The sequence below is a fragment of the Eleutherodactylus coqui genome, chromosome 8 (genome assembly GCF_035609145.1).
Source record: "Eleutherodactylus coqui strain aEleCoq1 chromosome 8, aEleCoq1.hap1, whole genome shotgun sequence".
Taxonomy (NCBI): domain Eukaryota; kingdom Metazoa; phylum Chordata; class Amphibia; order Anura; family Eleutherodactylidae; genus Eleutherodactylus; species Eleutherodactylus coqui.
In genome coordinates, this window is record NC_089844.1 from 170,932,909 (window position 1) to 170,945,692 (window position 12,784).

The following is a 12,784-nucleotide window of genomic DNA, read 5'->3' on the forward strand; positions in this document are numbered from 1 at the left end:
CCCAAACTAAACTGGATTTGTCAATGAAGACAACCTGGCTCCACTCCGCAACAGACCTGTTTCGTCATTGACAACACCATTGCAAAACAGTTGGAGTTGATTATGCTTGTTGGACAGTCAGACCATCCTCTCTACTGGTGATTGTCAAAGGCATCCTGAGCCCGATCACCCTGTAAGCATGGCCTCATGTGTACACCAGTCCCAACAACCTCTAACAGTATGATCAGAATGGAACAGTGGCAGGCAATTCATCGATTGACCATCCAGCTTCGACTATCCAGAGTCCAATAATGCGCCCCCTCTCATACTTTGTTAATTGTATGATGTGCATAGACCATGCAAGGGTAACAGATCAATGAAGATCAGATAGCACACAGACCACATTGACAGATGGCAGGCATCAAATGGAACCAGCAGGAGATGCCAGGCAGTGCGACCAGGGACAGACCAGACTTGGGAATATGAGATATCAGGAACAGGCAGGGTTGGAACTAGGAGATACCAGAGGCAAAAACCTGTGGTAGGCCCTGGGCAGATGCTATGAGGTCCTTCAGTTAGGGGGTTGGTGTCAGGCTGTCTGGAGTCAGTTATAATAGTTGTACTGGGGACTGAATTTCGGATGCATGGAGGGGGGATTATTACTAACTGGGGCAATTGAATGGAGCCCTATTACTAAGTGGGGCCACAAAAGGGATTCCATAAACAAGTTGAGCCATAGAAGCCATAGAAAGGGCTATATAATCCATTAAGGCCACAGCTGGGGTGCTATAATTAAGTGGGGACACTGAGAGGAGAGAGTAGCAGCATGATGGCAAGTTTGTGTTCAAAGACAAGTCATGGCTGGATGATGTCTTCATGGTGATCCAGTGTCACATGGGCAAAAAAAGCAAAGAAGAACATCATCAATCAGGGAAGACTCCACCTGTGATCACTGGAGGTAACTGCACTGTAATCACTATGTAGAGCTGAGGTCTGACTATTATATGGTGACTGCATTGTTTAGAGGTATAGTAGAGCTGAGCTGTTTTATCTAAGCCTACCATGTTATAAACTTGTCTTATAGAATATATAATATATAGAGTTCTACCATATGTGTTCCTGGGAGTGAAGGACAGAATATGGAGAATCTGCCTGGGAGCTGGCTGGATTTGGGAGACACTTAATTCTGTACAGATGGAAGGAGGCCCTCAGAATAATATCTTCTGGTGGGCCCAAGGTAACCCAGTCTGACACTGATCAAGGAAGGTGATATATAGTTAATATGATAAGTCTATAACTTTGCCTCTACTTCCCCATAGCTGAGGATAACCTTCTGGATATATTCCATCAGATCTGATAGTAAAAGTGGCAGATATGGTTCTAGAGGACCTCCTACATGATAAGCTGCTGATCTAGAAACCATTCAGTGTACTCACCAGAAAGACAACTTTACAAGTTACTACAAAACGTCTTATTTTATTGCACATTCAGCAAATGGTCTACAAGGAGAAATGAATGTAAACGCACACTAATATTAGATGTCTCTACAGAAAGTACAAAACAGGAAATGTCTTGTATCTGCTGCGGAGATGGTGAAGATCACACGGTCCTGCCATCAGATGTGGCAGGAAGGAAGATAGTAATATTATAGAGGAGGTTTCGACATATCTTCTATCTAATACACAAGTGAAACAAATGTGCAATGGATAAAAAAAACAAGATCTTAAGAGACTGAAACGACTTAAAATGAAGGAATATATCATATACAAAGTAAATTATTTACTGAGTCAGAGTTGGTGGAAGTTTTGGTAACTACATAGACACAAGGCCACAGTGCTGGGTGACAGGGAAAGGGGGGTGCATTTTGTAATGCAGTCACATGGGTACGCTATCAGATTTGGCTTAGGCTTTATTCACACAAGCATATATCAGCCGCCGTTTTCACGGTCGGACAATATACACTACCATCTGATGTATTGGATTCATTAGATTGCAATGCATCAGATCAGACAAGCAATTTTACACCGCATAAAAGCGCCTGGCCAAGTTAGCGCATTTCGTCCCGGCATTTTTACACCGGCCAGGAAAGATATCTGGAAATATCTTCCTGGCTGGAATACGTCCGCTGCTGCATAGACTCCTATAGGAGCCTATGACAGCGGCCAGAGAAGGGAGGTGGGAGGGAGTTTAGCAGCGTGACGGCTAAACTCCCACCCCCTTCTCTCCTCCTCTCCACCCCTTGCCGGCTGTTTGCATTGGGACGTGGCGGGAGCTAGTTACTAAGCACACTAGCTCCCATCCCCTTCCCTTGCCGAGAGCCAGCAAGAAGGTGAAAGGGGGAAGGCAGTTTAGCAGAGCAAAACTGTCTCCACTCGCCTTACGGCAATCCAGGCTCTATATGCGCCAGACCATCTGAACAGGTGCACAAACAGCAGATTTGTGCACCTGTTCATGCGTTTTTATGTCGCCGACGGGTGAACGTAAAAATGCCTACAACCATTTGAAAGAGCCCTTAGGGGGTTGCTGGTATGGCCGCTGGAAGTGACAAGCAGCAGTTCGCCACACCTCTCTCTGCCAATGGTTGCTATTGTATCACTGCAAAGGGAAAAATTAGCTCACCTATCACTGTCAGCGGCCATATTTACCTATAAACTAATATAAAGATATACAAGGGCAGGTATTAACACCACTTCCCAGTAGAATGTAGAGGCAGATTGCTATGTGGTGGAGCATTGCACAAGTGCATGATACTAATGATCAACAGCTCACACAGTTACCGCATATGGAAGGGAAGTGGTTGCATGGTATTATGCTTGCACATGGGTAAAGCATACAGAGGCTGCTAGTATAATGAAAAAAGTTTGGTACGGTGTTAGCCAGTAGAGCAGAACGTGATTGTACTCAGCAAGAGAATCCAAGTAATCTTGTAGATATGATACCTTTTAATGGCTAACAAAAATACATGATGTTACAGCAAGCTTTCAGACCTCTCAAGGTTCTTCTTCAGGCTTAATGAAAGAGATCCGAAGTGGCATGAATATATATATGCAACACCCCATAGGGATACCCCTGGACACTTGACTAATGTGAAGAGCTGGGAGGGTTAAGTGTTGGCTTGTCATGGCGGCACTTACCAGGCTCTGTTTCCGGAGGGATGACACGTAGCCAAGACCATAGCAAGATTGCAGACCACCTTCGACACCCCTAGGATAGAGAATGCCAGTAAACGGGATTATGGGGGTAGTAGTTATCAATCGTGACGCCACCGTTCCCACACACTGGTATGCTACACAGCGGAGAATAAACACAGACACTTGTGTATCGTACCTCGGGTACCCAGAAACCGTTAGGGCCCGGTACAACTTTACTTGAAATAACTTTGGCGAAACAATTATTCACAGCAATGCAGGTACAATTCTTGAAAGTGCAAGTAGAACAGAGATCAGGGAGGATACACAGGAAGAAATCGGTCCTACAGTCCGCGTTATCTGTCAGGTACCTCTACTGTACTGGGAGCACTCCAGAGGAGAAAGGGGGGTAGGCGTCACTCCGCAGACACTTTGGCAGCAATTATTTACTTAAAGGATTAACACCCTGCTGCAGCAGTCACATGGGTGTGACTCATTAGCGTACCTCTATACGGTGATCCTGATTTTGGACGGCCGCATAGGAGCAACTTGCAGTCTGAATTGGTACCTGTATAATGAGTCTCTATATACAGAATTTCTCGGGGATGCTCTCTCTTAGGGTTTTAGGACTCACTCCACTCACATCCAGACTCCAATCGCTACAGGATAACTCTCCATCTCCTCCATCTTCACCTACATTGAAGCTGAAGGTGCTTCCATGTGGCTCTGTGTTAGGTCAGGAACTACCACTCAAGAGAAGATGGAGCTCAGACCCTTTCCCGCTCTCCAACACTCCTATTTATACCTTCACTCTATCCACATGACATGATGGAATGATACATCTACATGCAGGCAATGATTTTATTGGTGTTAACCTCTCAAGCGCTGCAGCTGTGCAACACACACACTGGATATTACAAGAGAAGCTTGTTCTTGGCCACTACATATACACACATACTTATACACACTGTGCCTCGTCATAAGTATGTATCATCAGCTCAGTCTTTCCCTGATTGTTCCGTTTACTGGATGAGGATTGTGTGATTCTTGATAATGTGGACGATATAAAAGGATTTCTAATCTGTACATTTCGGGTTTATCCCTCGTTTTATATCCACAGGGTATGAAATGAATTACTGCTGTGTAATAATGCCCTCTGTGACTACAACACTCCATGCTGGGACTTGTATTGTCTGTTATCTTCGGGGAAATATTTTTTTATTAAAGAGATGATAGATTTGGGGTTGTGGAGGCAGCTGCGGATGTCGGCTGCTTCTCAAAACTAAAAAACTGGTAGTAGAAAGTGAAAGGAACTTCAGAATCAACTTTACTGCGGACAGAGGTACTCGGAGATCTGCAACGGCTGGACCGATACACCACGGTGACATATGTAAGGAAACAGATGGAACTCATTTACTAATATCGCTGTAGGTTATGTGAGCTGTTACATAGGACTGCAGGGAGCATCACATTTGTACTGTATTGCCTCGATGTACAAGTGTCATCTCAGTGCAAATGATATGTCTGCTGCTTCCCTTCTTTATGGTGCCACTATAGTGGGGGACGTCTGACTGGTGTGTTAGTTGTTCTGTATAGCAGCGTTATTTGTGTACTGTACGTTCTCTATATGGAGCCACTATAGTGGGGGGCGTCTGGCTGGTGTGTTAATTGTTCTGTACAGCAGCGTTATTTGTGTACTGTACGTTCCCTATATGGAGCCACTATAGTGGGGGCGTCTGGCTGGTGTGTTAATTGTTCTGTACAGCAGCGTTATTTGTGTACTGTACGTTCCCTATATGGAGCCACTATAGTGGGGGGCGTCTGGCTGGTGTGTTAATTGTTCTGTACAGCAGCGTTATTTGTGTACTGTACGTTCCCTATATGGAGCCACTATAGTGGGGGCGTCTGGCTGGTGTGTTAATTGTTCTGTACAGCAGCGTTATTTGTGTACTGTACGTTCCCTATATGGAGCCACTATAGTGGGGGCGTCTGGCTGGTGTGTTAATTGTTCTGTACAGCAGCGTTATTTGTGTACTGTACGTTCCCTATATGGAGCCACTATAGTGGGGGCGTCTGGCTGGTGTGTTAATTGTTCTGTACAGCAGCGTTATTTGTGTACTGTACGTTCCCTATATGGTGCCACTATAGTGGGGGCGTCTGGCTGGTGTGTTAATTGTTTTGTATAGCAGCGTTATTTGTGTACTGTACGTTCCCTATATGGAGCCACTATAGTGGGGGACGTCTGGCTGGTGTGTTAATTGTTCTGTACAGCAGCGTTATTTGTGTACTGTACATTGCCTATATGGTGCCACTATAGTGGGGGCGTCTGGCTGGTGTGTTAATTGTTTTGTATAGCAGCGTTATTTGTGTACTGTACGTTCCCTATATGGAGCCACTATAGTGGGGGACGTCTGGCTGGTGTGTTAATTGTTCTGTACAGCAACGTTATTTGTGTACTGTACGTTCCCTATATGGAGCCACTATAGTGGGGGACGTCTGGCTGGTGTGTTAATTGTTCTGTACAGCAGCGTTATTTGTGTACTGTACGTTCTCTATATGGTGCCACTATAGTGGGGGACGTCTGGCTGGTGTGTTAATTGTTTTGTATAGCAGCGTTATTTGTGTACTGTACATTGCCTATATGGAGCCACTATAGTGGGGGACGTCTGGCTGGTGTGTTAATTGTTCTGTACAGCAGCGTTATTTGTGTACTGTACGTTCCCTATATGGAGCCACTATAGTGGGGGACGTCTGGCTGGTGTGTTAATTGTTCTGTACAGCAGCGTTATTTGTGTACTGTACGTTCCCTATATGGTGCCACTATAGTGGGGACGTCTGGCTGGTGTGTTAATTGTTTTGTATAGCAGCGTTATTTGTGTACTGTACATTGCCTATATGGAGCCACTATAGTGGGGGACGTCTGGCTGGTGTGTTAATTGTTCTGTACAGCAGCGTTATTTGTGTACTGTACGTTCCCTATATGGTGGCACTATAGTGGGGGACGTCTGGCTGGTGTGTTAATTGTTCTGTACAGCAGTGTTATTTGTGTACTGTACGTTGCCTATATGGAGCCACTATAGTGGGGGGCGTCTGGCTGGTGTGTTAATTGTTCTGTACAGCAGCGTTATTTGTGTACTGTACGTTCCCTATATGGAGCCACTATAGTGGGGGCGTCTGGCTGGTGTGTTAATTGTTCTGTACAGCAGCGTTATTTGTGTACTGTACGTTCCCTATATGGAGCCACTATAGTGGGGGCGTCTGGCTGGTGTGTTAATTGTTCTGTACAGCAGCGTTATTTGTGTACTGTACGTTCCCTATATGGAGCCACTATAGTGGGGGCGTCTGGCTGGTGTGTTAATTGTTCTGTACAGCAGCGTTATTTGTGTACTGTACGTTCCCTATATGGTGCCACTATAGTGGGGGCGTCTGGCTGGTGTGTTAATTGTTTTGTATAGCAGCGTTATTTGTGTACTGTACGTTCCCTATATGGAGCCACTATAGTGGGGGACGTCTGGCTGGTGTGTTAATTGTTCTGTACAGCAGCGTTATTTGTGTACTGTACATTGCCTATATGGTGCCACTATAGTGGGGGCGTCTGGCTGGTGTGTTAATTGTTTTGTATAGCAGCGTTATTTGTGTACTGTACGTTCCCTATATGGAGCCACTATAGTGGGGGACGTCTGGCTGGTGTGTTAATTGTTCTGTACAGCAACGTTATTTGTGTACTGTACGTTCCCTATATGGAGCCACTATAGTGGGGGACGTCTGGCTGGTGTGTTAATTGTTCTGTACAGCAGCGTTATTTGTGTACTGTACGTTCTCTATATGGTGCCACTATAGTGGGGGACGTCTGGCTGGTGTGTTAATTGTTTTGTATAGCAGCGTTATTTGTGTACTGTACATTGCCTATATGGAGCCACTATAGTGGGGGACGTCTGGCTGGTGTGTTAATTGTTCTGTACAGCAGCGTTATTTGTGTACTGTACGTTCCCTATATGGAGCCACTATAGTGGGGGACGTCTGGCTGGTGTGTTAATTGTTCTGTACAGCAGCGTTATTTGTGTACTGTACGTTCCCTATATGGTGCCACTATAGTGGGGACGTCTGGCTGGTGTGTTAATTGTTTTGTATAGCAGCGTTATTTGTGTACTGTACATTGCCTATATGGAGCCACTATAGTGGGGGACGTCTGGCTGGTGTGTTAATTGTTCTGTACAGCAGCGTTATTTGTGTACTGTACGTTCCCTATATGGTGGCACTATAGTGGGGGACGTCTGGCTGGTGTGTTAATTGTTCTGTACAGCAGTGTTATTTGTGTACTGTACGTTCCCTATATGGTGGCACTATAGTGGGGGACGTCTGGCTGGTGTGTTAATTGTTCTGTACAGCAGCGTTATTTGTGTACTGTACGTTCCCTACATGGTGGCACTATAGTGGGGGGCATCTGGCTGGTGTGTTAATTGTTCTGTACAGCAGTGTTATTTGTGTACTGTACGTTCCCTATATGGTGGCACTATTTATTCTGTTATAAGGAGAGCATTGATGGAAAGTCTGTTGAGTGCATCTATATGTGCCTGTGAACCCCTCTCAATAAAATCCTGCGCAGCACCCTTACATTTGGATTCAAGAATCTAAACTGTCTGAGAACTGCGGCATCCTAGTCAATCGCAGTCCGTGGGTTTTATTCCTTCCGCATGTTGGAAAATGAAGCATAGACCCTGATCTGTTTGGGCAGCGAGGACATTGTTGTCTCTGCTGTCCTACCATTATCTACAAGCTGGCAAGAAAATGAAGATCTAGAAGGTGAATGAGAACTTCCACCGAAATGTAAATTTCTATTTATATTAGAAAATCATGAAATATTTGTGTTTTTTTTTACTTACAGAGATGTTGACATTTTGTATGGTCGGGGGAGGGGAGGGTTGAGCAAACTGCAATAGTAGAATCCTGTTTTGGGTCGAACTTTGATAAAAGTTCAGTTCAGCGAAAATCTAAAACCTTTAGCGGTTCTAAAAAAAGAAGAAGGAGGAAAAGGAGAAAAGGGAAAAAAATCTTCTTCTCCTTCTTCTTCTCATTCTTCTTCTTCTCCTCCTTCTTCTTCTCCTTCTTCTCCTTCTCCTTCTAATTCTTCTCCTTCTTTGTCTTTTTCCTTTGTCCTTTTCCTTCTTCTTCTCCTTCTTAGTCTTTTCTTTTTTCATTTGTCCATTTCCTTCTCCTTCTTTGTCTTTTTCCTTTTTTTTCCTTTGTCCTTTTCCTTCTTCTCCTTCTTAGTATTTTCTCTTCTTTTTCGTTTGTCCTTTTCCCTCTTCTTCTTCTTCTTAGTTTTTCTCTTCTTTTTCCTTTGTCCTTTTCCTTCTCTTTCTTTGTCTTTTTCCTTTTTTTCCCTTTGTCCTTTTCCTTCTTCTTCTCCTTCTTAGTATTTTCTCTTCTTCTTCCTTTGTCCTTCTTCTTCTTCTTCTTCTTCTTCTTCTCCGTCTTTTCTCGTCTTTTTCCTTTGTCCTTTTCCTTCTCCTTCTTAGTCTTTTTCCTTCTTATCTCTTTGTTTTCTTTCTTCTTTTTCTTTGTTTTAATTTTTTCATTCTACTTCTTCATTTCCTTTTGCTTTCTCCTTTTTATTCTTTCTTTCCCTTCCTCTTTAACCCTTTCCAATCCAATGTTTCCACCACATACTCCCCAGCTCTTACTTAAGGCGTTGGATCGGAAAGGATTTTAAACCGCTCCAGAGCACTTAAATACACTCCTAGGTGCCGAGTGTAATACCTGACTTTTATGCCTCTCAGACAGTGTTACACACCAGATGGTGAAGTTCCGGTTTGGTTCAAACTAATTTAGACTGAACCAAACTTTTTCCTGAAATTCAGCAAACCAGCCAGACTGAACTTTTCAAACGTTCGCTCATCACTAATGTTCAATGTAATTCTTTAGTGTTTGTAGTGGAAATCTCACAAAATGAATATTGACCTTTATTCCTCAGTGATTGCAGGACCTGTAATAATACAAGAATGGTTAAAGATATTGCAATTATCACCAAAATTCTGGGAAAGCATCTAAAAGGTTTGTCAAAAGATGGTTTAGACAGCTTCATCAGTGAATTCTGTGGCCTTGAGCCTCCTAAAGGAATAACTCAAATGGAGATAAAACATCTGCAAGGAACAACTCTTCTGGGGGTCGTCGAAAAGATCATGAAGTTCTACACTGTAAGACATGTGCCAGGAAGAGTCATACAAGCTCTGAAGAACATCAATGAAAATCAGATCCGGATGGATCTTCAGAAAGAGCTTAGAGCAGGTAAGAGGCAGAGGAAGAGTAGCAGTATGAGTTCCATTTTTAGTCATTTGCCACCCAGTCCGAGAGCGACCATTGGCCAGAACATTGACACAAAGGAATGGAAAACTTGGGCAGCCCTGATTTTCTTTCATATTCTCCATTCCTTTTGAGGGGGACAAGTTTATGAGGGACTTATGTAATGACAGACTGGAGCTAAGTTTACTCCTCCTCCTGTCTCAGACAAATCTTGCAGGCTTATCTCCTTAAGGGTGGGGTCATATCGGCACTGGAACCTCTGGAGGTTCCATCGCAGATCCAGCACGAAATACCGCATGCAGTGTTTTTCTTCCAGTAAAATGCCGGTCAACTGAGCAGAAATCAAACGGACCCCATTATAGTCAAAGGGGTCTGTTTGGGTCTGCTTGGTGCTGTGGTCCATTTGGCCACACGGGGATTCCCTTTTCCTGCTCCCCGAATGGAGCAGGAAACCGGAACCCCCGCCACAAATGTGAAAGCAGCCTAAGTGGTGTTATTTTTACAGATGTGCCCCAAAAGTGGCATTTCTGGGAATTTTAAGTAGTTGTTGGGAGGGGTTTAAAGTATTCAAATGTTGGAATAATATGGTTCAGGAAGCAGAGATATAGGCTGTTGTATACAGGCTTGTCTCTGTGCTTGTTCAGGATGCAGAGAGTCATCATCAGACCAATGATGATGAATGCTTCAGATACTAATAAGTTAGGGGAAGAAGTTGACTAGAGCTTCCCTGCTTCTCTCCACATTTGATCTCCTGGCAGAAGGACAGCATAAAGGGAACTTGCCAGGTTCTGTGAGCACCTAAACTAAGTTTATGTCAATAGGTCAGAAAAATGGAATACCTATAAGAAAAAGGCGCACAATCGGGCTTTATTAGAAACATAGAATATATGACAAAACTGGACCAAAACACATACTAAAAAACATTTAAAAAGACAAAACTGCTGTCAGTCCCACAATAAGGGAATGACAAACTCCAGGTCATGCCAAAATAAGGCTCAAGAGATGATACAGATATCCAGATAATAATGCAATAAATACGCAAAAAACATGCAACCAGTGTAAATATAATGCTAAACAGAACCACACTCATAATATAACATCAGTAAATAACAAGGGAGGACAACTGAAAAAACATGAGGGAATGAGGTCTGACTAGGACCCAAATAGTGGTGCATTGATTGCCCTGAAACAAATCACAGAGCAGTGATGGCGTGTAGGGTAGAAAAGCCATGATAGCAGGCATCCATGTAGAGAAAATATATCCCATGGATACTTGTGTAAAGCATAATTCCCGAGGAGCAGGTCCTCATGCGTATCGCCACAAAACTGTGGCTTCCTCAGAGGTAGAGAAAAAATGACCCAAGGGTTCAAATAAGTGGCTGGCTGACTAACGAGCAATGATAAGCAGCATGTAATAAGTATCTAAGTCCTAAGCATGAAAAAAAAAATATATGCATATATATATAATGTTCACCGTGCGGGATAAATAATGTGTTACTTTGATAGATTGGACTTTTATAGACGCAGCTATTCGAAATATGCAGTTTTTTTTTTTATTTATATTTTTATTTTATTATAAATATGGGTAAAAAATGTTTTTGAACTTTTATTACCTCTTTTTTTTTCAATATTTAATCAAGTTTTTTTTTTACACCTTTTTGCATCTCTTTTTATTCCCAATAGGGGACTTGAACTTGTGATCACTCCTGCAGCATAATGTAATACCAGACTACTACATATGCTGCGATCTGACAGGCAGTCTATCAAGCCATGCCACAGGCATGGCTGCATACGCAGTCTGCAATGGCAGTCCTGGAGAATGTCAGAAGGCCCTCGGCTGCCATGACAGCCGAACGGCACCCTGCAATCTCATCACAGGGGAGCCGTTCGGGGCCCTTAAATGGGGTGTTTAAGTCCTGCTGTCAAAATTGATAGCGGTATTTAAAGAGCTAACACCTGCGATCAGCTGAGCTCTCATCGCAGCGGTTATGAGTGGATGTTAACCGTCAAAGACCTCAGACCTCCATGACATAACAGCATGTCATGGAGCGTTAAGGGAGCGTATAGGCAGTTACACAATCGGTCAAGAGGGGTGGTCCGCAGGATTCGTAATTGTGAGACATGTGGGCTCAGTGGAGGTCCTCACTACTCATGTTCAGGTGTTCTTGTAGCTCCTACATGTGAAGCCACTATTCCACTGCAAACCAGGTTGACTGGAGGTCCCAATTGCCCTACACAACAAGGCGCTAATGTAATGTGTTGTCTTCATTTCACTAGATGGCGCAAAGAAAAATGAAACGAAAGCACAAATTAAAGTGGAGAACGGTAAGTGTAATATTACATGGATGGCACGGAATCCCACAGATGTTAGTGTGTGAATTAGGGCCGATGCTAGAAATGTCCAGGAAGTGATCAGTCGAAAGTCAACTCTATCTCTTTTTTCTTAACTCCTACAAGAGCGTCCGGCACCTGGAGAAGAAAGTTATAGAACAAAGTTAGCAGTCCAAGGTTATTTGCACACTCAGGCGGCAGGATGAGGTCGGGGCTGGAGTTGGTCAGGCAGAGTAGGAAGCTTTTGGTCTGTAAGACTGGACTTGGGTTACAAGAAATGGAGGGATCCAGTGAGCAGAGGGTCGAATCATGGCTGATATAAATTATGGATGTCTTCAGAATGTTTCTTGTTATTATGAAGTCACATCCAAAGTTTTCTGTATTCTAATGAGAAAATAATCAGGGAATTAAACACATGAAAGACAATGCAAAAACATTAGTATATAAACATAAAATCAGATCTGAGGTTAAGATCGTGGGGAAATCTAGTGTTTACCCGCATCATCCAATAAGCCTGTCTTGAAAATATTTTTTTCCCCAATCTCCACCTTTTGCTGGGCAAAACACCCTTTTAGAGCCAGTGAGGATATATTCGCTTGGTGGATTTCCAAAAAATGTCTCGATGCTGTAGTCAAGGAACGTCTGCATATACCTGAGAGGGATTAGAGCCAGATATATACTCAACACACGTAGTCTGGGATGTCGTAGAGGAAGAATATGTTTTGGTTTGTATATTAGGTCGCACAGAACACATTATGATTGGACACATCAGTAATAACCTTGAGTCATGAGCCAATTGTGAGATGCCACAGTAGTATTGTTATATATGCTAGGAGCCATCTTGTTGCCTATTGTAAGGGTTTTCTTGGCAACAAATTTATCATAGAATTGTTGGAAGGGACCTTCAGGGTCATCTGGTCCAACCCCTGCTCAGTGCAGGATTCACTAAATCATCCCAGACAGATGTCTGTCCAGCCTCCAAACACTTCCATTGGAGGAGAACTCACCACCTCCCGTGGTAATCTGTTCCACTTATTGATCAC

General features: G+C 43.5%; 1 protein-coding gene across 4 annotated transcripts in view; it reads left to right on the plus strand.

Annotated features, from left to right (window-relative positions):
- Positions 1–12,784, plus strand: part of LOC136577168 (histone H1-like) — a 205,214-nt gene that overhangs the window by 172,449 nt on the left and 19,981 nt on the right. Inside the window, exons 1-3 of one of the 4 annotated variants that reach the window (XM_066576949.1) lie at positions 4,430–4,497; positions 9,082–9,395; positions 11,688–11,735. The exons of 2 other annotated variants lie outside the window; for them this stretch is intronic. In XM_066576949.1, the coding sequence (XP_066433046.1) occupies positions 9,110–9,395; positions 11,688–11,735 (334 nt within the window). In that variant the 5' untranslated portion in view covers positions 4,430–4,497; positions 9,082–9,109. Of the gene's footprint in view, positions 1–4,429; positions 4,498–7,751; positions 7,911–9,081; positions 9,396–11,687; positions 11,736–12,784 lie in introns of those variants that run through there. One more of the 4 variants, XM_066576950.1, reaches the window with a different exon arrangement.